This window comes from Pan troglodytes, chromosome 4 (genome assembly GCF_028858775.2).
Source record: "Pan troglodytes isolate AG18354 chromosome 4, NHGRI_mPanTro3-v2.0_pri, whole genome shotgun sequence".
Classification (NCBI taxonomy): domain Eukaryota; kingdom Metazoa; phylum Chordata; class Mammalia; order Primates; family Hominidae; genus Pan; species Pan troglodytes.
This window is the reverse complement of record NC_072402.2, coordinates 145221928-145245472: the sequence shown is the minus strand read 5'-3', so window position 1 is coordinate 145245472 and position 23545 is coordinate 145221928. Positions and strand designations below refer to the sequence as shown.

Here is a 23545-nt window from a genome sequence, read left to right as displayed (position 1 = left end):
CCAAGAACAATTGGGGCATTTAGGGATATTTCATACCATAACACCTTAATTTTGGGCTTCCCATTTATTACTTCTCTGGATCCTCATGACAGCGATCTATTATGGGTGTTTTTTTAAGAGCACAGGTTCTGTCTGAATCAGCTAGTGGGAAGTTTGAATTCCAGTTTGAAGTACTAACTGATACTTCAGGGAAAGAACTGAACTTCACTAAGGCTCATTTTCTCCATGGATAAAATGGAAATAATCATCACTTCAGATTTATGGGGTTCTTATGAAGGTTAAGGCAATGTTTATGAAATTCTAAGCACAATGGCTTGCTCCAGGAATGAAGTCCATAATAATTCTATTCAGTGGGAGGCAAACATAAAGCAGAAAAACACAAATAGGTTAAGCCAGACATTTGCCTAAAGCCACATAGTTGCAGAACTGGAGCCAGATCAGCCATTCCCATTTTAGTCTTTCTAAAATTTTAATAGGCTGCTGTACTTTCTTAATTAAACACATATGTGTACATGTAACTGTTACTTTTAAATGTGATACTTTGTCAACAAATGTAATTATTGTGCCTATACACTGCATCAGACATAGTGGTGAGGCAATGCAGCTATAACAATGGGGCTCACGTACAACTACGAAGTTCTGTTTGTATGCCCATGTTCCCATGCAAATAGGCACATAAAAGTGTGTGTCTACATTCAGAATGTGCCCTCTCTCAAAGTAAACAGACTGCACGTATCCTGCTTCAAGTTATGACTCTTTTGTAACTTGGACATTCATTCAGAGCCTCTGCGTCCTCATTAGTAGAAAAGAAATAATAGGCCAGGTGCAGTGGCTCACTTCTGTAATCCCAGTACTTTGGGGGGCCAAGGTGGGCAGATGGCTTGGGCTCAGGAGTTCAAGACCAGCCTGGGCAACATGGTGAAACTCTGTTTCTGAAAAAAATACAAGTTTAGCTGGGCATAGTGGCACACCCCTGTGGTCGCAGCTACTCAGGAGGCTGAAGTAGGAGGATTGTTTGAGCCCTAGGGGTCAAGGCTGCCATGGGCTGTGATCGGGCCACTGCACTCCTGCCTTTCCCATCTGTCTCAAATGGGAGATGCTGTCTCAAACAAAAAGAAATGCTAGTACCAGACAGGTAAGGTTATTAAGATTAATTAAGATACTGCCTGGATGTCCTTAGTGCAGAGCCTGAAACTAATAAAACCTGGATAAGCCTTAACTGTAATTGTTCTGAAGCAGCACTCACAGGAAATTCTGAGTCCATCACCAACCAGCATTTGTTAAGAAGGAGCAGCTGCCCAAAGGAAGTCAGCTTAAGAAGTCATAAATAATTCTGATAGAGCACAGGCAGTTTAGCAAGTGGCTTTCTCTTCACTGGGGATTGGGTTGTTGTTGTTGTTGTTGTTTTGTGTGGAATTTTGCTCTGTCGCCTAGGCTTGAGCCCAGTGCCGCAATCTCTGCTCACTGCAACCTCCACCTCCTGAGTTCAAGCAATTCTCCTGCCTCAGCCTCCTCCCAAGTAGGTGGGACTACAGGCGGGTGCCACCACGCCCGGCTATTTTTTACATTTTTAGTAGAGATTGGGTTTCACCATGTTGGCCAGGCTGATCTTGAACTCCTGACCTGAGGTGATCTACCTGCCTCAGCCTCCCAAAGTGTTGGGATTACAGGTGTGAGCCACCGCGCCTGGCCAGAGGATAGGTTTAAATTGTGTCAACATACCTGTCTTTGATCTAAGTTCAGGCCAACTTCCATTCCTCAATATTTTGTGGCTGTCACAGACCTGAGACTGACATTCCAGTTTCCAGAGCCTTTGTTCCACTCCAAAATCAGAGTTCAAAGGTTCATTTCATCAAATTCTATGTGGATGCCTTCAAAGAGTATGTCTATGCGCACAAAGAAGCCGGCCATATGCTTATGAGCATTAAATGAGTCAATATATGTGAGACAATTATAATAATGACTGGCACATAGCAATAACTCCATAAACATTTTCTGGTGCTGCTGTCGTTGTTATTGTTATCCTCCATTTGTTCAAAAAGAATGTATCAAGTGCCTGTAGATGTTCCGGGCACAAGATATACAAAGGTAAACTGAACAGACCAGATCTCTGCCTTCATGGAGCTTAGCATGTATGTGTCCATACTTGGGAGGGGGAGTGTTTAGTTCACAAAATAAACAAAGTTCTGTAAGTTGAGCAGAACAGTGAACGGCTGTGCTACCTAGATGGGTGGTAATAGACTACATTCTTGGTGAGGACAGGCCGATCTCTCTTGTTCGACACTGTTGCTCCAGTATCTTGTGAAAGCCATAGTGGGTACCTGATTTATGTTGGTTGACTAAATAAATAAATGGGTGACTTTCTGAGAGGGAGCACAGTTAAATCTGGCACAACAGGTTTTGGGTTTAGGTGGTGTGTGCAGATATGATGTAAGGTATGCAGTTTGCAGATTCTGTTTATGTGGCAGAGTCGGTGTCAGAGTATACGTGGGTGGACGTGGGGAAGAGAATGAGGTTATGAAAGCACAGATGTACATAAGTAAAGTCTGCATATATCTGAGGTAACATGAAAAGCAAAGTCTTTGGTTGTGTGATTTTTGAAGTAAATCTGGGCTTAGGTGTGAATCTAAGTGTCGGTTCCGACTGAGGTAAACCTGGACTTGTGTCAGTGTGTGAGATTAAAATCTGGGGTTTGTTGTATGAGGGACAGAGCATTAATGAAGAGTGCTTTGCAAGGCAAAATCTAAGAATGTGTGTGTCTGTGTGTGTGTGTGTGATCTGAAATAAGGCAAATTAGGGGTGGTAAAAAGCAAACTAGGATATTATATAGAAGCTAAGAAAGGGCTTATGTGAGTCAAAGGGCTTTTGTGACTCTCAATGAAGTAAGAGGGCTTCTCTCTCAGTGTGTGTTTGTGTTGTGTGTGTAAGCCAATTCAGGACTTTATGTGAGAGTGTGGGTTTGCAAGGCAGATTCTAGAACTGGGTGTAGTTATGAGTGTCATCCTAAAGATCAGGATGAGGCAAGTCCGGGGTTCTGGGTAGGATTGTGAGTCTGTCGTAAATTTGAGTTTGTATGTGTTAGTTGTAAATCAGGACTTGGCTTTGAGATGAATCCACCTGGGTCAGCTGGGTTTTTGTGCACGAGGGACGTCAGAAAGCTTTGTGTTTGTGAGGCAAACTAGGGAGTTAGTGTGGGTGAAGCAGTCAAGTGCTGGAGTGTGAACATTTCTAAGACGTCTAATTTGCGCGAAAGTGTGTGAGGCAAGGCTGTTGCGCGAGCGGGCAGTGTGCGCCTGTGTGTGCGTGTGCGCGCGCGCCAAGTTTGGTTTGTGATTGTGATGGGCACCGACGCTGCGTCAGCCCGGGAGGCCACGTTAGGGTTGGGGGTGCGTGAGGAGGTGCGGCCGGGCGAGAGGTCCAGCGAGTGAGCCAAGCGCGGCGCTACTCTGGGCCCCTGCTCCGCGCGCTGGCTGGCTGTGTGGCTCGCTGGCTCGCTAGGGACAGGCAGGAATCGGAGCAGCACTGCCGCCTCTGGCGCGAAGGCTCAGGCGCCTCCTCCCGCCACAGTCACTGTGGCTCGGCGCACGCTGCCGGCGGCTGCCCTTTCCGCCTCTGGGGAAGAAAAACCCGCGGGCCGCTTTCGTGCTTGAACCATGGCCTCGGGCAGGAGGGGCTGGGACAGCTCCCACGAAGACGATCTGCCCGTGTACCTGGCCAGGCCGGGCACCACGGACCAGGTCCCGCGGCAGAAATACGGCGGCATGTTCTGCAACGTGGAGGGCGCCTTCGAGAGCAAGACGCTGGATTTCGATGCCCTCAGCGTGGGGCAGCGGGGCGCGAAGACTCCTCGGAGCGGCCAGGGCAGCGACCGAGGATCGGGGAGTCGGCCCGGGATCGAGGGGGACACCCCGCGCAGGGGCCAAGGCCGGGAAGAGAGCAGGGAGCCCGCGCCCGCGTCCCCCGCCCCCGCCGGGGTAGAGATCCGGAGCGCCACCGGCAAAGAGGTGTTGCAGAACCTCGGTCCCAAGGACAAGGTAAGGGGGCCCCGGGTCACTTCCCTGCTTGCCTTCGTTCCTTTCTCCAGCCCTGGCCGCCATGGCCCGGGCACAACTTTCTCCAGCTCACTTTGCACGGGGCTGGGGGACCAGGAGGAGGAAAGGGTCATCCTCCACTGAGCGTAGCGCGACTTCCTAGCCCAGACCCTGGATTCGCGCGTGTCGCCACTTGCAGCATCTTCGTGCAAGCGCGGAAGGGATGCCCGGGTTCCCCTGCCTGGAGCCGCGTCCTTTGCCCCTGCCTCCTCGCCGCACTCCTGGGCCATCCGGTCTGGGTGGGTGTGTCAGCCCGGGAAGGCTTAGTGATTTCCAGCTCTTCTCTCTAGTAGCCAACAGCACAATTGTCTTGCCCCCCTCTGGCCCTAGATTAAATCTCAACCCGGGTCACCACGGCAGAGGGCAAAGTGATGCTGGGAATATGGGGGTCATCTCCATAGTGCCCGGATGAAAGTACTGGAGGGGCGGTCTCCCCTCTCAGTCTTCAAACATCAGCTCTGTCCCTGAAACTTTTGGGTGTGGAGCCTCTAGACTAAACACGCGAATCTCTCTCTATGCCTCGCTTCTGTCTTAGCACGGCATTTCACATCTGTGTTTGTAAAGAGTGTATTTGTGTACATAGCTTGGCACAAGACTGGGTATTACAGGGGTCCAGCTGCCTCTGCAAGAATAGCATTATATTTTAGAAAATAGACGAGAGTATTAAGAGTGCACATTAAACTAGCATGAGATGCAAATTCCCTGCTGCTCTTAAATGTGCCAAAGCCAATTTCTTCTGTATGTGTATTTTTGAGAAACTTATGTCACACTGAACTGACTGAAGGGATGGCATTGAAATCTAGCTTGCCCTGATTTATGTGTCTATTTCACAGAGACTCAGAGATGTAGTTCAGAAAATGCAGGGCCTGGCAGGGCTGGAGACTTCAGAGTTCAAACTGAAGCTTTCAGTTGGGGAATAATAGTAATCAGATGCCCTCACCCTTGTCTAGGTAATGGCCGCAAAATCCATCCGCATGTATTATTCTGCACTAATATGGTTAGGAATAACAACCTGAAATGGAAATGTCTGCCTCAGAGCAATTACAGTTAATGCTTATTCAGGTTTTAGTTGTTTTTCCATTAAAATGCAATGAGCTAGTGAAAGAACAGCATCTCTGTCCACTGTTTGATTTTTGAAAGTTTAGACAAACCAACCAACCAACCTTTAACTACTAAGACCACCAGGGAAAATAAGTGCTGAAGTTAGTGCTGTTCAAGGGTACCACTTGGAAAACAATGTCGGCTTCCTCTGAAATCATTCATTTAGTTTGTGATTTTCACATCATCCTTTTAGTGCGTGATTCCCCTAAGCCCTTGCTCACCAACGTTTTAGGGAAAACTTCTGATATTTTGCAAATGTTTTGGTTGATATCTAAACTGAAGAAGAACCCTACAGAAAGGTTATTCCTTTCTTCATGTCTGACTTGATCCATATTGAAATATTCCCTTCCTGACTGGAACGGGCGGGAGTAGTGATGGAAAAGGTCGGTAACAATTGCTGTGAGTCAGTGCTATTCCCTTTGCTGAAACACCCCTGATGTAAGCCAGATAATATGCTGGGTTTGCAAGATTTAAGAATGGTAACTAGAGAAAGGGAAAATATTCCTCCTTTAAACCTAGCAATTCTCCCGTTTTCCTCCCTTTTGCAAACCCTATACTTTTGGCTACTAATTGAGAAATAATAATACAACCTAGGCATCAGCAGGATTTCTAGTGCTACATAGTCATTTGTAAGTTTGGGCTTGCCATCTGCTTCATCCAGGCCATGTTATTATCTCTAATTTGGTTGAATCACACTGTTAGAAGAGACCACGGAGGTTATCAAGTTCTGAACTTGTTGTTTATTTCCTTGAGAGTAGAGATTGTGTATTTGGATTTATCTGTGTGGCTAGAATGCTTGGCACATTGGAGGTGCTCAATAAATGTTTGATACACTAAACCTCCTTAATTAAACCATCTGTTTTGCCACATAGCTGGCAAAATGATCATCTGGCCTCTGCTTAAATACAACCATTGTCAGGGAGCTCACTACCTCATGAAGCAACTTGTTGGACAACTTTACTTAAAAAAAAAAAAATTAAGCCCAAATCTACCTACCTGTAGTTTCTACAAATTATTCTTAGTTCTGACCTTTGGAAATATAAGGGTAAATATATTTCCTTATTATGAGACATTTTAATGATTTTTAGGTATGTGCACTCTTGTATCTGTCAGAAAAGGCTGGGTGATGCCATAGTAACAAACAACCCCCAACTCTCAGCAGCTTAATAAAAAACATAACAGCATATTTCTTGCTCCTATTTGTCCAATGTGAGTCAACAGGGAAGCTCTATTCATTATTGTGCCTAACTTGATGGAGGCTCCATCTCTACACATCTGTGACTAGTATGTGGCAAATTGCATACACACTTAATTCCTTGCTGAAGTAATGAACATGATGTGTGCTCACATTTCATTGGCCGAAAACCATGTCTATACTCAGCTTCAAAGCAATTGGTGGAATACAATCTTGCCATGATCCTGTAAGACTAGAAATATTTGGCAAATAGCTCTAATATCTCTCCCAGATCTAGAGATGAATTAATGGAGTGAAATCTGTCCCAACCTTTACTAGTTATGTGACTGTAAGCATGTAACTTAGCCTCTGGGTACCTCAGTTTTCTCCTGTACAAAATAAGGATAATGGTGACTACTTTGCACAGTAGTATTCAGTACATATTAGTTATTACTATTACTCTTCAATTTTAATGCCCGTTACATGTATGAGGGCAATTATCTCATTCTCCCTAAATTTCTTTCTTACCCTTATTATTCCTAGCTTCTTCAGTCTTCTCTTGTATGAGCATTTTACCATCCTGATTTCCTTTTCAGGTTATATTATATTACATATTTTGTAAATATTTTTCTCAAAATACAGTGCCCAGAACTGAATACGTTGCTTCAGATGGGATATGACCATGGCGAAGTGCATTATGTTACTTAATTTTTTGGACTTTACGGAACATATGCATCTATGACTTACTATTGTCTCCATGGCAAACATCCTGCCATTCAAGCTTTCAGAAACTTTTTTCACGTAAGCTGCTGTTAGGCCAGGATGTTCCCCTTCTATGCTGGTACAATTTAATTTAAAACAAACCACCCCCAAAAAAATCTTAACTATAAGATTTTATTTTTTCTTCCTTCTATAATATTTATCACTATCTTAGCTCATCTTTCTATTTTATCATAATAATCTTAAACCTTAATTCTATAATACAGCACTCCTACTGCCAGCTTTGTACCATTTGTTGATTTGATAGTATCACCTTTTGAACACTTTCTGTGTGCCTATACCAAATAGTGCTCAAAAGGTTGTTTCCTCACAGAAAATGGTTATACCGATAAGGAAATTGAACCCCAGAGACTAATTGTTTAGTCCCAAATCACATAAATAATAAGTGGGGGGAGCCAGAATTCACAATCTGATTTTTCTGATTCCAGAGTCTGTGTTCTTTCCAGGTGGGGAGGCTGCTTCCTTATTTTAATATGACCAGCCTGGCCATCGTGTCGGCTCCTGACATGTCAATATTATTCAGAGCAAGGACAGATTTTCCTGCCACACCTCTAGAACCCTTCTTCTATTGTGCCACCAGCCCATTACACAGGAAACTTTGAGACCAGTTGTTCAACCTTGGAGAACAGTTGCTGCAAAATCCTTATTCTTTCAAGTTGATTGCAGAGCTATCAAAAGATATTTTTAATGTCTTGGTAAAATCAAAATATGCTTTGCATCTAGCATACCTAATTATTAACTTCTATCTTAACAAAATGAGTTTATTTAATAAATCATAATGAGGTTAAATAACAGAAGTGTTTACAGAATAAAAATATAAAATCATAGGCTGGGAGCGGTGGCTCACGCCTGTAATCTCAGCACTTTGAGAAGCCAAGCTGGGCAGATCACTTGAGATCAGGCGTTTGAGACCAGCCTAGCCAACATGGTGAAACCCCCGTCTCTACTAAAAATACAGAAATTAGCTGGGCGTGGTGGTGGGCACCTGTAATCCTAGCCACTTGGGAGGCTGAGGCAGGAGAATCGCTTGAACCCGGGAGGTGGAGGTTGCAGTGAGCCAAGATCGCGCCATGGCACTCCAGCCTGGGCAACACAGTGAGACTCCGTCTCAAAAAAAAAAAAAAAGTCTCTGAGTGTCAAATTCCAGGTTTGAGTTATCACTAGATGCTAATATAGTGGTTCCAAACCTATCTATGAACACCTTCTTAAATTGTGTATTTAGAGTTTTCTCATAATAGGCATTCATGTTACTAAAATCCTCTATGGTTGGCTTACACAACTGTTCATTTATAATTTTTGATACTAAGTGCATAGAAAAGCAATTCTAAGTGAAACGTATTTATTTTTCATCATTTCTCAAGATGCTTTTCCATGCACACTGAATTTTCCTAGCAGTAAAATAGTTACTAAGAGGAAGACAATTATGATATGGCCTGCCAAGAGCAAATTATATCATAAGGACTCTGTCATCCAGCAAAAACAAAGTAATGACATTATGATTACAGGGGTTTTTATTGATAACTTTCTATCAGGAGTCTTGGGTCATTTCTAGTTTCCTGCTTCCCATGTGGGCCTCTTTTGTGCAAGATGTTTCCTTCATGAAGTTGGCAAGGGCTCTGGGTGCAGAGGGAACAATCTAGAAACAAATGAGATGTGGCCGTTACCTTCTTACCATTTGTCATTTGTCTTGTTTTTCCTGGGCTAAAAGTTTTCAAAGTGACTCAGAGAAATTGATGTTCTCCTCTTTATCCTGCACAATGTGAGACAGCTGGAAATAGAATTCTAGGCTTATAAAGGCCTCATTAGTTATCAGAATCCAAACCCTGGTGTGTAAATAAATTTTATAAGTCTTCTCTGACAAATAAAAGTTTGTACCAAAGCTAGGAAAAAATGCCTCCTGCTTACCTGGCCTTCAGGCCACACTTGAATCTGGGAGTAGGTTTCCTTCCCCAAACTTGGAAGTGTTTGTGACCTTTCAGAACTTTGGTTTAGTTTGACAGTAGGCATTTGAGGAACATAAAAAATATGCCTTCTCAGTAATGCTGCGATTGGCAGAGTTCCCTCAAAGTCATGGTCCCTGGAGACAGGGTTTTGCTGACAGCTCTTGTAAGTAATGTTTAAGACAGCCAGAACACTGTCTCTGATGATTTCAGTCAGTGACTCTTACAGCTGATTCTCCTGGTGATTTATTTCCACTGGGCGTTATCCTGACAAGTAATGTTTCCATGAGACAGGGAGTAAAGCTTACAAGGAAGAGGAAATCTGTCTGAGGAGGATGCAATCTGTGACTGCAAATGGAGGAGGCAGAAGGTCCATTTAGGTGTGTGAGCACTTTTAAAATTAAGCTTCTAGGAGTATGTAACATTAAAATATGTTTGTAACATAGAATCACACTGCATTCAAAAGACAGTTCTACTCCATCAAAGAACATATTATGCAAAAACAAACAGAAAATCAAAGTGGATAAATTATTAGCAGTCTCAGTTTCCAGACCTAACCTTTAACCTGCTGTACAACTTGGGCAAGTTACCTCCCTTCCCTTCGAGCTATAGTTTCCTTCTTTCTAAAACAAAGGGGCTAGACCAAATGGTCCCTATAGTAATGGTCTTCTTGTAAACTTTCTTGATTGTGCATCTTTAAACAAAAATTTTTTGGGCATGCTCCATATTCCTTGTGTGTGTATATATGTTTACACATATGTGCATATATATAAATTACATATGGAAATATCACACTAATATCTTATGACTGGCTGGGCATTGTGGCTCATGCCTGTAATCCCAGCAAATTTGCGAGCCAAGGCAGAAGGATTGCTTGAGCCCAGGAGTTTGAGACCAGACTGGGCAACGTAGAACACTTGGTCTCTAAAAATAATTTGAAAATTAACTAGGCATGGTGGTGCACGACTGTGGTCCCAGCTATCCAGGAGGCTGAGGTAAGAGGTTTGCTTGAGCCTGAAAAGTCGAGGTTGCAGCCAGCCATGACTGGAAGAGGCGACAGTGAGACCCTGTCTTTAAAAAGAAAACATCTTATGATCATCATAAAATGTAAATAAAAAATCTAAACTAAAAAAGAAGAGATACAAAAAATCCAAATAGAAATTATGGTTGTTTTCCTTTATCCCAGTGGCTTGTCTTGTCCAACAAATTGGGTGAGTGCTTGGAAGTCTATGGTCCCTAGACTAAATAGATAATTGTCAGTGGTTCTAACAACTTAGTCATTAATGAGTCCATTGTCAGAGTACTTCAGTGATAGATGCCCTTTTATTGAACAATTTTTGAGAGACAGTTCAAAACTGTTGAAGGCTTGTGATGAGGCTACAGACCAGGTGCTGGTTAGTGCTCAGCACTCTTTACAAATATGCATGTGGAGGTGGGCCAATAGCTTGTGGCTAACAAGGGAGTCCCCACGTCTCCCTTTACCTCCTGATTTTTGTCTTTACTCATTTTTGCAAAAAGCATTATTAAGGCCGGGCGCAGTGGCTCACGCCTGTAATCCCAGCACTTTGGGAGGGCAAGGCGGGCGGATCACGAGGTCATGAGATCGAGATCATCCTGGCTAACACGGTGAAACCTTGTCTCTACTAAAAATACAAAAAATTAGCTGGGCATGGTGGCAGGCGCCTGTAGTCCCAGCTACTCGGGAGGCTGAGGCAGGAGAATGGCGGGAACCCGGGAGGCGGAAGTTGCAGTGAGCCGAGACTGCGCCACTGCACTCCAGCCTGGGCGACAGAGCGAGACTCCGTCTCAAAAAAAAAAAAAAAAAAAAAAAAAAAAAAAAAAAAAAAAAAAAAAAAAAAAAAAAAAAAAAGCATTATTAAGCCACAGCTATGTAGGTGCACAATGAAAAACAAATGTTGGAAAAATTAAGATGTAGCAAAGAGATCAGCAGTAAGAAAACATAAACATCGTTTCCTCATCATCTTCTGGAGAAAACCGCCATTAACCTAGGAGTGTATTTTCTTCCCATCTGTGTGTATATGTGTGTGTGTGTGTGTGTGTGTGTATCTGTGACATGCATTTTTTTCCCCAAAAGTGAGGAGATGCAGTATTTCTGTGTTTAAATTATTTTTTATCATTTAGCGTGGTCTGAAGGTTTGTGTACCCCCAATTTCATAGGTTGAAATCCTAAGCCCCAAGGTAATATACTGATTTGGTCATGAGCGTGGTGCCCTCATGAATGGGGTTGGCGCCCTTATGAAAGCGGCCCTAGAGAGCTGCTTTGCTCTTTGCACCAGGTGAGAACACAGCTAGAAGGCAGCGTCTGAGTCAGAAAGCCGGCCTCCACCAGACACTGAATCTGCCTTATCTTGGGCATCCCAGTGTCCAGAATTGTAAGAAATACATTTATTATTTATAAGCCACACAGATTATGGTATTTTGTTATAGCAGCCTGAGCAGACTAAGATATCACCTTTTTAAAAAAACAAATAAGCTCGTATTTTTAGAGCAGTTTTGGATTCACAGTGAAGTCAAGTGGAAAGTACGGAGAGTACTTCCCATATACCCCTGTCTCCATAAACACACAGCCTCCTTCACTGGCAACACTCCACACGAGAGTGGTAGATTTTTACAATTGATGAACCTACATCGACACATCATTGGCTGGATGTGGTGGCTCACGCCTGTAATCCCAGCACTTTGGGAGGCTAAGGTGGGTGGATGACCTCAGGTCAGGAGTTCGAGACCAGCCTGTCCAACATGGCAAAACCTCGTCTCTACTAAAAATACAAATATTAGCCAAGTGTGATGGCAGGCACCTGTAATTCCAATTACTTGGGAGGTGAGAGAATTGCTTGAACCTGGGAGGCAGAGGTTGCAGTGAGCCCAGATCGTGACACTATACTCTAGCCTGGGCAACAGAGCAAGACTCTGGTAAAAAAAAAAAAAAAAAAAAAAAAAAAAAAAAAAATCATTATCACCACAAATCCATAGTTTACATTAGGCTTCACTCTGGTGTTGCGCATTTTATGGGCTTGGACAAACATACAATGACAAGTATCTACCATTGTAATATCTTATAGGAATTAGTTTTACTGCCCTAAAAATCTTCTGTGCTCTCTCTGTTCATCATTCTCTTCTGCCCTCAACTCCTGGCAACCACTGATCTTTTTACTGCCTCCATAGTTTTGTCTTTTTCAGAGTGTCATATAGTGGGAATCACACAGTATGTAGACTTTTCAGATTGGCTTCTTTCACTTGGTGACATGCATATACATTTTCCCCACGTCTCTACATGGCTTGATAGCTCATTTCTTTTTCTTGCTGAATATTTGGATGCGCGGCCGTTTATTTATTCACTTACCTACTGAAGGATGTCGTGGTTGCTTCCAGGTTTTTTTGGTTATGAATAAAGCTGCTATAAACATTCGTGTGCACATACGTTTTGTATGAACATAAGTCTTCAGTTCATTTAGGTAAATACCAAGGAGCACTGTTGCTGGATCGCATGGTGAGAGCACATTTAGTTTTCTAAGAAACTGCCAAATTGTCTTCCAAAGTGGTGCTACCAATCTGCATTCTTAGTAGCAATGAATGAGTATTCTTGTTGCTCCACATCTTCACCAGCATTTGATGTTGTCAGTGTTCTGGATTTTGGCCATTCTACTAGGTGTGTAGTGGTATCTCATTGTTGTTTTAATTTGCAATTTTCCAGTGGCATATGATATGGAACATCTTTTCTTATGTTTAGTTGCCATCTGTGTCTGTTAAGCTCTTTGGCTCATTTTTTAATTGAGTCATTTATTTGTTTTCATTGAGTTTTTTTTTTTTTTTTTTTTTTTTTGAGATGGAGTCTCACTCTGTTGCCCAGGCTGGAGTGTAGTGGTGCCACCTCGGCTCACTGCAATCTCTATCTCCCAGGTTCAAGCGATTCTCCTGCCTCAGCCTCCTGGGTAGCTGGGATTGCAGGTGTGCACCACCACGCCCGGCTAATTCTTGTATTTTTAGTAGATATGCGATTTCACCATTTTGGCTAGGCTGGTCTCAAACTCCTAACCTCAGGTGATCCGCCCACCTCAGCCTCCCAAAGTACTGGGATTACAGGCGTGAGCCACCGCACCTGGCCGTTATCATTGAGTTTTAAGAGTTCTGCGTGTATTCAGATAATAGTTGTTTATCAGATATGTATTTTGCAAATATTTTCTCCCAGTCTGTGGATTGCCTTCTCATTCTTTTGACAATATGTTTTGCAGCACATATGTTTTTAATTTTAATATAGTCCAGCTCACCAATTATTTATTTCATGAATTGTGCTATTGATGTTGTATCTAAAAACGTCATCACTATACCCAAGGTCATCTATGTTATTTTCTAGGAGTTTTATAGTTTTGCATCTTACATTTAGGTTTATGATCCATTTGGAGTTATTTTTTGTGAATGGCATAGATCCGTGTTATGATTTTTTTTTGCACATAGGTGTCCAGTTGTTTTAATACTATTTGTTGGAAATATTATATTTTCTCCATTGTATTACCTTTGCTCCTTCATAAAAATCAGTTGATTACTTTTATGTAGGTCTACTTATGTGCTATTTTGTTCCAAGCTTGTCTGTTCTTTTACCAAGATTGTACTGTCTTGATTGCTGTGGCTTTCTTGTAAGTTTTAAAGTTGGTACTGTCAGTCCTCTGATTTTGTTATTTTCCTTCAACATTGGCTATTCTGGGTCTTTTGCCTTTCCATATGAAGTTTAGAATCAGTTTGTTGATATCAACAAAACAACGTGCTAGAATCTTGATTGGAACTGTGTCGAATCTAAAGATCAAGTTGGGAGGAACTGACATCTAGACAGTATTGAGTCTTCCTGTCCATGAGCAAGGAATATACTCCCTTTATTTAGTTCTTCTTTGACACCTTTCATCAGAGTTTTGTAGCTTTCCCCATATGGATCTCACACTTTTTTTTAGATTTATACCTAAGTTGCACATGTTTCTTTAGATTTCTACCTCAGTTGCACAGGGTTTTCTAGATTTATACCTAAGTATTTCATTTCCAGGGTGCTAATGTAAATGGTTATATGTTTTAATTTCAAATTTAACTTGCTCAGTGCTAGTATATAGGAAAGCAAGTGACTTTTGCATATTAACTTTGTATCCTGCAACCTTGCTATAATCACTTACTAGTTCCTGAGGGCTTTTCTTTGCTCAATTCTTTTGTATTTTCTACATAGATAACCATGTCATCTGCAAAGAAATACAGTTTGTTTCTTCTCTCCACATCTGTATAACTTTTATTTCCTTTTCCTGTCTAATTGTATTAGCTAGGACTTCCAGAATAATGTTGAAAAGCAGTGGTGCACCATATAAAAAAATTACCTCAAGATGGATTAAAGAGTGAAATGTAAAACCCCAAACTCTAAAAACCCTGGAAGACAACCTAGGCAATACCATTTAGGTCATAGGCACGGGCAAAAATTTCATAATGAAGACACCAAAAGCAATTGCAATGAAAGCAAAACTTAATAAATGGGATCTAATTAAACTAAGGAGCTTCTGCACAGCAAAAGAAACTATTATCAGAGGAAACAGACAATCTACAGAATGGAAAACAAAGGTCTAATATCCAGCATCTATAAGGAACTTAAACAAATGTACAAGAAAAAACAAACAACCCCATTAAAAAGTAGGCAAAGGACATGTGTTCATGTCTATTACACTTTCAAAAGAAGACATACGTGCAGCCAACAGTCATATGAAAAAAAGCTCAACATCACTGGTCATTAGAGAAATGCAAATCAAAACCACAATGAGATACCATCTCACACCAGTCAGAATGACTATTTTTAAAAAGTCAAAAAATAATAGACATTGGTGAGGTTGTAGAGAAAAAGGAATGCTTATACACTGTTGGTGGGAGTGTAAATTAGTTCAGCCATTGTGGAAGACGGTGTGGCAATTCCTCAGAGACTTAATGACAGAAATACCATTTGGCCCAGCAATCTCATTACTGGGTATACACCCAAAGGAATATAAATAATTGTATTGTAAAGACACATGCACGTGTATGTTCATTGCAGCACTATTCCGAATAGCAATGACATGGAATCAACCTAAATGCCCTTCACTGATAGACTGCATAAAGAAAACGTGGTACATATACACCATGGAATACTATGCAGCCATAAAAAAGAATGAGATCATGTCCTTTGGAGAAATATGGGTAGAGCTGGAGGCCATTATCTTTAGCAAACTAATGTGGGAATAGAAAATGAAATACCACATGTTCTCACTTATAAGTGGGAGCTAAATGATGAGAACATATGGGTACATAGAGGGAAACAACACACACTGGGGCCTATTGGAGGATGGAGGGTGGGAGGAGGGAGAGGATTGGGAAAAGATAACTAATGAGTACTAGGCTTAGTGGTGAAATAATCTGTGCAACAAAATCCCGTGACACAAGTTTACCTATGTAACAGACCTGCACTTGTACCCCTGAACTTAAATTAAAAAGAAAGAAAGAAAGAAAGAGAAAGAGAGAGAGAGAGAGAAAGAGAGAGAGAGAGAGAAGGGAAGGAAGGATACAAAGAAAAGTTATGGTGAAAAAGTGTGTCTTTGCCTTGTTTCTAATCTTAGTAGGGAAGCTTTGAGTTTCTCACCATTAAATATGATGTTAGCTGTAGGTTTTTTTGAACGTATTCTTTATGAAGCTGAGGAAGTTCCCCAATCTTCCTACTTCGCTAAGTTTTTTTTTTTTTTTTTCATGAATGGATATTGGATTTTGCCAAATGCTTTTTCAGTATCTATTGATATGACCATGTGATTTTTCTTCTTTAGCCTGTTTGGATTATATTATGTGTAATGTAATGTGATGGATTCTCAAATGTTGAAGCAACCTTGCCTAGATAAACTCAGCCTTGCTGAGATAAACCTTCATGGCTATGGTGTGTAACTTTCTGTATACATGGTTGAATTCAACTTGCTAATATTTTGTTGAGGAGTTTTGCATCTTTGTTCATTAGAGATACTGATCTGTAGTTTGCTTTTCTTTTTTTAATTTTATTATTATTATACTTTAAGTTTTAGGGTACGTGTGCATGACGTGCAGGTTTGTTACATATGTATACATGTGCCATGCTGGTATGCTGCACCCATTAACTCGTCATTTAGCATTAGGTATATCTCCTAATGCTATCCCTCCCCCCTCCCCCCACCCCACAACAGTCCCTGGTGTGTGATGTTCCCCTTCCTGTGTCCATGTGTTCTTATTGTTCAATTCCCACCTATGAGTGAGAACATGCAGTGTTTGGTTTTTTGTCCTTGTGATAGTTTGCTGAGAATGATGGTTTCCAGCTTCATCCATGTCCCTACAAAGGACATGAACTCATCATTTTTTATGGCTGCATAGTATTCCATGGTGTATATGTGCCACATTTTCTTAATCCAGTCTATCGCTGTTGGACATTTAGGTTGGTTCCAAGTCTTTGCTATTGTGAATAGTGCCACTATAAACATACGTGTGCATGTGTCTTTATGGCAGCATGATTTATAATCTTTTGGGTATATACCCAGTAATGGAATGGCTGGGTCAAATGGTATTTCTAGTTCTAGATCCCTGAGGAATTGCCACACTGACTTCCACAATGGTTGAACTAGTTTACAGTCCCACCAACAGTGTAAAAGTGTTCCTATTTCTCCACATCCTCTCCAGCACCTGTTGTTTCCTGACTTTTTAATGATCGCCGTTCTAACTGGTGTGAGATGGTATCTCATTGTGGTTTTGATTTGCATTTCTCTGATGTCCAGTGATGATGAGCATTTTTTCATGTGTTTTTTGGCTGCATAAATGTCTTCTTTTGAGAAATGTCTGTTCATATCCTTCGCCCACTTTTTGATGGGGTTGTTTGTTTTTTTCTTGTAAATTTGTTTGAGTTCATTGTAGATTCTGGATATTAGCCCTTTGTCAGATGAGTAGGTTGCAAAAATTTTCTCCCATTCTGTAGGTTGCCTGTTCACTCTGATGGTAGTTTCTTTTGCAGTGCAGAAGCTCTTTAGTTTAATTAGATCCCATTTGTCTATTTTGTCTTTTGTTGCCATTGCTTTTGGTGTTTTAGACATGAAGTCCTTGCCCATGCCTATGTCCTGAATGGTATTGCGTAGGTTTTCTTCTAGGGCTTTTATGGTTTTAGGTCTAACATTTAAGTCTTTAATCCATCTTGAATTAATTTTTGTATAAGATGTAAGGAAGGGATCCAGTTTCAGCTTTCTACATATGGCTAGCCAGTTTTCCCAGCACCATTTATTAAATAGGGAATCCTTTCCCCATTGCTTGTTTTTGTCAGGTTTGTCAAAGATCAGATAGTTGTAGATAAGTGGCATTATTTCTGAGGGCTCTGTTCTGTTCCATTGGTCTATATCTCTGTTTTGGTACCAGTACCATGCTATTTTGGTTACTGTAGCCTTGTAGTATAGTTTGAAGTCAGGTAGCATGATGCCTCCAGCTTTGTTCTTTTGTCTTAGGATTGACTTGGCAATGCGGGCTCTTTTTTGGTTCCATATGAACTTTAACGTAGTTTTTTCCAATTCTGTGAAGAAAGTCATTGGTAGCTTGATGAGGATGCCATTGAATCTATAAATTACCTTGGGCAGTATGGCCATTTTCACAATATTGATTCTTCCTACCCATGAACATGGAATGTTCTTCTATTTGTATTCTCTTTTATTTCATTGAGCAGTGGTTTGTAGTTCTCCTTGAAGAGGCCCTTCACATCCCTTGTAAGTTGGATTCCTAGGTATTTTATTCTCTTTGAAGCAATCGTGAATGGGAGTTCACTCATGATTTGGCTCTCTGTTTGTCTGTTGTTGGTGTATAAGAGTGCTTGTGATTTTTGTACATTGATTTTGTATCCTGAGACTTTGCTGAAGTTGCTTATCAGCTTGAGGAGATTTTGGGCTGAGACGATGGGGTTTTCTAGATATACAATCATGTCATCTGCAAACAGGGACAATTTGACTTCCTGTTTTCCTAATTGAATGCCCTTTATTTCCTTCTCCTGCCTAATTGCCCTGGCCAGAACTTCCAACACTGTGTTGAATAGGAGTGGTGAGAGAGGGCATCCCTGTCTTGTGTCAGTTTTCAAAGGAAATGCTTCCAGTTTTTGCCCATTCAGTATGATATTGGCTGTGGGTTTGTCATAGATAGCTCTGCTTTTCTTTTGGTGTCTGTGTTAGATTTTAATGTGACAGTAATGCTGGTCTCAGAGAAGGAGCTGGGAAGTATTTCTTCTGCTTCTATCTCTGAAAGAGATTGTAGAGAATCGGCATAATTTACTCCCTAAATATTTGGTAGAATTCGCCAGGAAATCCATCTCAGTCTGGCATTTTCTGCTTTGGAAGGTAATTATTGATTTGGTTTCTTTAATAGATACAGGCTTACCTATTCAAATTTTCAATTTCTTCTTGTGGGAGTTTTGGCAAATTATGCCTTTCGAGGAACTGGCTCTTTTCATCTAGTTTATCAAATCTATGGGTATACAGTTGTTTGTAATATTCTATTATTATTATTATTATTTTGAGATGGAGTCTCGCTCTGTCACCCAGGCTGGAGTGCAGTGGCGCGATCTCGGCTCACTGCAAGCTCTGCCTCCCGGGTTCATGCCATTCTCCTGCCTCAGCCTCCTGAGTAGCTGGGAATACAGGCACCTATCACCATGCCCGGCTAATTTTTTTTTTTTTTTTGTATTTTTCGTAGAGACGGGGTTTCACCATGTTAGCCAGGATGGTCTCTGTCTCCTGACCTCGTGATCTGCCCGCCTCGGCCTCCCAAAGTGCTGGGATTACAGGTGTGAGCCACCGGGCCCGGCCTCCTTTATTATTCTTTTGACATCCATAGGCTCTATAGTGATGTCCCTATTTCATTTCTGATATTAGTAATTTGTATCTTTTCTCTTTTTTTCTTTGTTAGCCTGGCTAGAGACGTATCTATTTTATTGATCTTTTTGAAGAGCCAGCTTTTGGTTTTATTGATTTTCTGTACTGATTGATACTCTAATTTTTGTTTTTAGAAAAGAAATGTATTTATCTATCATTTAAAAAGAAAAGAAATCTTTTCTTCTGCTTACTTTAATTTGCTCTTCTTTTTCTAGTTTTCTAAAGTGGAAGTTTAGATTACTAATTTTAGATATTTCTTCTTTTTTAATACATGTATTCAATGTAATAGATTTCCCTCTAAGCACTGCTTTAGCTACATCTTACAAGTTTTAATAATTTATATTTTCATTTTTATTTGGTTGATTTTTTTGTAATTTCTTCTTAGACACCTCCGCCTCCCGGGTTCAAGCAATTCTTCTGCCTCAGCCTCCCGAGTAGCTGGGATTACAGGCGCCTGCCACCACGCCAGGATAATTTTTGTATTTTTAGAAGAGACGGGGTTTCACCATGTTGGCCAGGCTGGTCTTGAACTCCTGAGCTCAAGTGATCCACCTGCCTCAGCCTCCCAAAGTGTTGGGCTTACAGGCATGAGCCACTGCGCCTGGCCAGTTATATTGTTTAATATCCACGTATTTGGGGATTTTTCAGCATTCTCTCTGTTATTTATTTCTAGTTTAATTCCATTGTGGTCCAAGAGCAGCTTGCATGATTTTATTCTTTTAAATATGTTAAGATGTGTTTTATACCCCGGAATGTTACTTCTCTTGTTGAACAGTTCATCTGTGCCTCAGAAAAATGTGTAATCTGCTTTTGTTGGATGAAGTAGTCTATAGATGTCCATTTTAACTATGTCTTTATTAATCTTATTAATTTTCTGCCTGCTGGATCTGTCCATTTTTCCTTCTTTCTTTATTTCTTTCTTCCTTCCTTTCTTTTCTTTTAGACAGAGTCTCGCTCTGTCACCCAAGCTGGAGTGCAGTAGCATGATCATGGCTTGCAGCTGTGACTTCCTAGGCCCAAGTGATCTTCCCTCCCACCACAGCCTCCTGAGTAGATGGGACCACATGTGTGCACCAGCACATCCAGCTAATTGTTAAATTTTTTGTAGAGATGCTGTCTCCCTATGTTTCTCAGGCTGGACTCAAACTCTCAAACTCAAATGATTCCCCTGCTTCCACCTCCCAAATTGCTAGAATTACAGACATGAACCACCACGTCCTGCCCATGATCTGTCCATTTCTGATAGAAAAGCGTTAAAATTTCCAACTATCATAATGGATTCATCTCTTTCCCCTTGAAGTTCTTTTAGGTTTTTGCCTCATGTATTTTGATCCTCTGTTGTTTGACACATACACATTGAGGGTTGTTATGCCTTCTCAGAGAATTGATTACCCCTTTATCATTATGTAATGTCCCTCTTTATTTCTGATAACTTCGCTTGCTCCGAGGTCTATTCTGGATGAAATTAATATAGTTATTTGCACTTTCTTTTGATTAGTGTTAGCATGGTATTTCTTTCTCCATTCCTTTTCTTTTAATCTCTCTGTGCCTTTGTACTTGAAGTGGGTTTTTTGTAGTTAATATAAAGTTAAGCCTTGCTTCTTGATCCATTCTGACAATCTCTGTCTTTTAACTGGTGTATTTGGATCATTGACATGTAAGGTGATTATTGTTACAGATGGATTATAGATGGATATATACCGTATTTGTTGATGTATTCTATTTGTTGTCCTTGTTTTTGTTCCTACTTTTGTCTTCTATAATTTTTCTGTTTTTGTGGTTTTAACGGAGAATTTTATATGATTCCATTTTCTCTTCTTTCTTAGCATATCATTTATACTTCTTTTTCTCAACTTTTTAAATGGTTAACCTACAGTTTGCAACATATATTTACAAATAATCCAAGTCTACTTTCAAATAGTGCTGTATTATTTTATGAGTAGTGCAAGTACTTTATAATGATAATATTCCTAATTATTTTCTCCTATCTCTTGTATCATCACTTTCATTTATTTCAATTATACAGAAGCAGATGTATGTACATTAGCATATATAACAGAATACATTGTTGCTATTGTTATTTTGAATAAACTGTTATCTGTTAGATACATTAAGAATAGGAAAAACAAAGTTTTCATATTACCTTTACTTATTTATTCTCTGATGGTCTTCTTTTCTTTATGTAGATCCAAGTTTCTGACCTATATCATTTTCCTTTTCTCTGAAGAACTTCTTTTGACATTTCTTGGAAGGCCACTCTACTGGAAACAAATTCCCTCAATTTCTTTTTGTAGAAGAATATCTTTATATCTTCTTCATTTTTGAAGGATGATCTCACAAAATTCTAGGTTGATGTTTTTTATTTCTCTGAATATTTAAAATATTTGTATCCACTCTTTTCTGGTTTCTGAAGACAAGTTGAATGGAATTTTCATGTTTGCTTTGCTATAGGGAAGGTATTTCCCCCCCTATGGCTTCTTTTAGATTTTCAAAAATATTTGATTTTCTGAAATTTGAATATATGTCTAGGTGTAAGGGGTTTTTTTGACGTTTATCTTGCTTGCTATTCTCTGAGCTTCCTGGTTCTGTAGTTTAGTGCCTGATGTTAATCTGGGGAAAATTGTTAGTCATTATTGCTTCAAATATTGCTTTTGTTCCTTTCTCTGTCTTTTCCTTTTGGTATTTTCATTATTCATTTTACACCTTTGGTAGTTGTCCCACAGTTCTTGGATATTCTGTTTTGGTCTTTTTTTCGTCTTTTTTTTTTCTCCCTGCATTTCAGTTTTGGCAGTTTCTATTGTCGTATCCTCAAGCTCAGACATTATTTTCTCAGCTCTGTCTAATCTACTAATGAGCCTACCAAAAGCATTCTTCATTAATGTTGCAGTATTTTTTTTATCTCTAGCATTTCTTTTTGACTGTTTTTTAGAATTTCTGTCTTCTTACCTTATTTATCTGTTCTTCCATGTTGTCTACTTTTTCTACTAAAGCCCTTAGCATGTTATTCATAGTGTGTCTAAATGCCTTCTTTTGATCATTCCAACATTCCTGCCATAGCTGACTCTTGTTATGATGCTTGTTTTAGTCTCTTCACACTTGGTTTTTTGCCTTTTAGTATACCTTGCAATTTTTTGTTGAGCGGTGGATCCATGTACTGAGTAAAAGGAACTCTAGTAAATAGGCCATTAGTAATGTAGTGGCAAGGTGTAGGGGAAGAGAAAGGGTTTTACAGTCCTATGATTAGTTCTAAGTCTTTTGGTGAGCCTGTGCCCCTGGACTATGAATGTCTCAAGTGCTTCTCAGTATTGTGCTGGCACCTTACATGAGAAAGGACAGCTGGAGGGTGCTGGAGTTGCGTATTTTCCTTCCCCTACTGAAGGCTGAGCTCGCTGGAGTTGGGTATTATTTTGTTCTCCAAGTAGGTTAGGCTCTGACAAAACTCTAGCAGCTTAGGCTCTAATAAAATAGTTTCTTCAGAGAGCATATCTTGTTCCTATGAACAGCATGCTTTAATGTATTTCAAAATGGTTCCTCTCTCCTCTCCCTGACAGAAGCAGGAGGGAATTTTTCTCCAGTATTGACTATGAGGTCCTGGCAGAGTTCTTGAAGGCAAAATTCACATGCTCCTGCCGCACCACCCTGCTGCTGCCATGACTGCATCTGAAGTTTTTAACTCTCTGAGTTGTCTGTATCTAGCATCCAGCAATTAACCAATTGCAGTTCAAGTTTTCCTATCCCAGGCTGCTTCCTGTGGAAGTTTCTGCTTATGGGTCTCTGTGTGGGTATATGTGATTCTCTGTATCTGTCTGTCTGTCTACCCAGTTTTGGGGGAAATGGTTTGCTCTGTGACCTCACTTCTCTGCCAGGTCTAAGAAAAGCTATTGATTTTTTTTGTTTGTTTAGCGTTTTACTTGTTTTTAGGATGGAATGATGACTTCTAAGCTTCTTAACATGCTAAGCCAGAAACCTTAAACTATTTTGTAGATTTCGATCATTGTGGCATCTTCACAGAGCATCAGAGATGTTCTAAAGCATAACTAACAATGGCTATCTGGTACTGTATTTTGATATGTCACATATTTAATTATACATTTCTTTTAATAGGACATTTATGTTTGTATTTTCAGTTGTGGTTTTATATGTACCTTCTCTTCTTTTGTTATTATAAGCAAGAAGGTGGTAAACCTTCTTCTAGATAACCTTTGTGCACATTCATTTCATTATCAATGGAAAATTCCTATAAAAGGCTGCATGTGATCATTTTTGTGCTGCAGGAGCACTAAACATGGGATAGATGCTTTCTACTTCAAACTTTAGGGGCAGGACTCTGGGGTGTGCAAAATCAGGAGAGCCTTTCATGTAAATTCTCTAAGAAAGAGGAGTGCAGCCTGGGATGGAGGCAGTTGAGGCATCAGAAGTAACTTGGGCCACATTATTCAGTAGATGGGGTGCAGGGGCCATAAGAGCCATATAAGTGGGATATTGTAAAAGACATGGGGAAAGGAAGAATTTTATTTCATTTTATTTTTTCTT

The 23545-nt window shown here is 40.5% G+C and overlaps 1 protein-coding gene across 1 annotated transcript in view; it reads left to right on the top strand.

The window, feature by feature from the left end:
• Positions 1-3267: 3267 nt before the first annotated feature.
• Positions 3268-23545, top strand: part of DPYSL3 (dihydropyrimidinase like 3) — a 119498-nt gene continuing 99220 nt past the window's right edge. Inside the window, exon 1 of the mRNA XM_016954009.4 lies at positions 3268-4034. Coding sequence (XP_016809498.3) covers positions 3654-4034 — 381 coding nt within the window. The 5' untranslated portion in view covers positions 3268-3653. The remainder of the gene's footprint in view (positions 4035-23545) is intronic.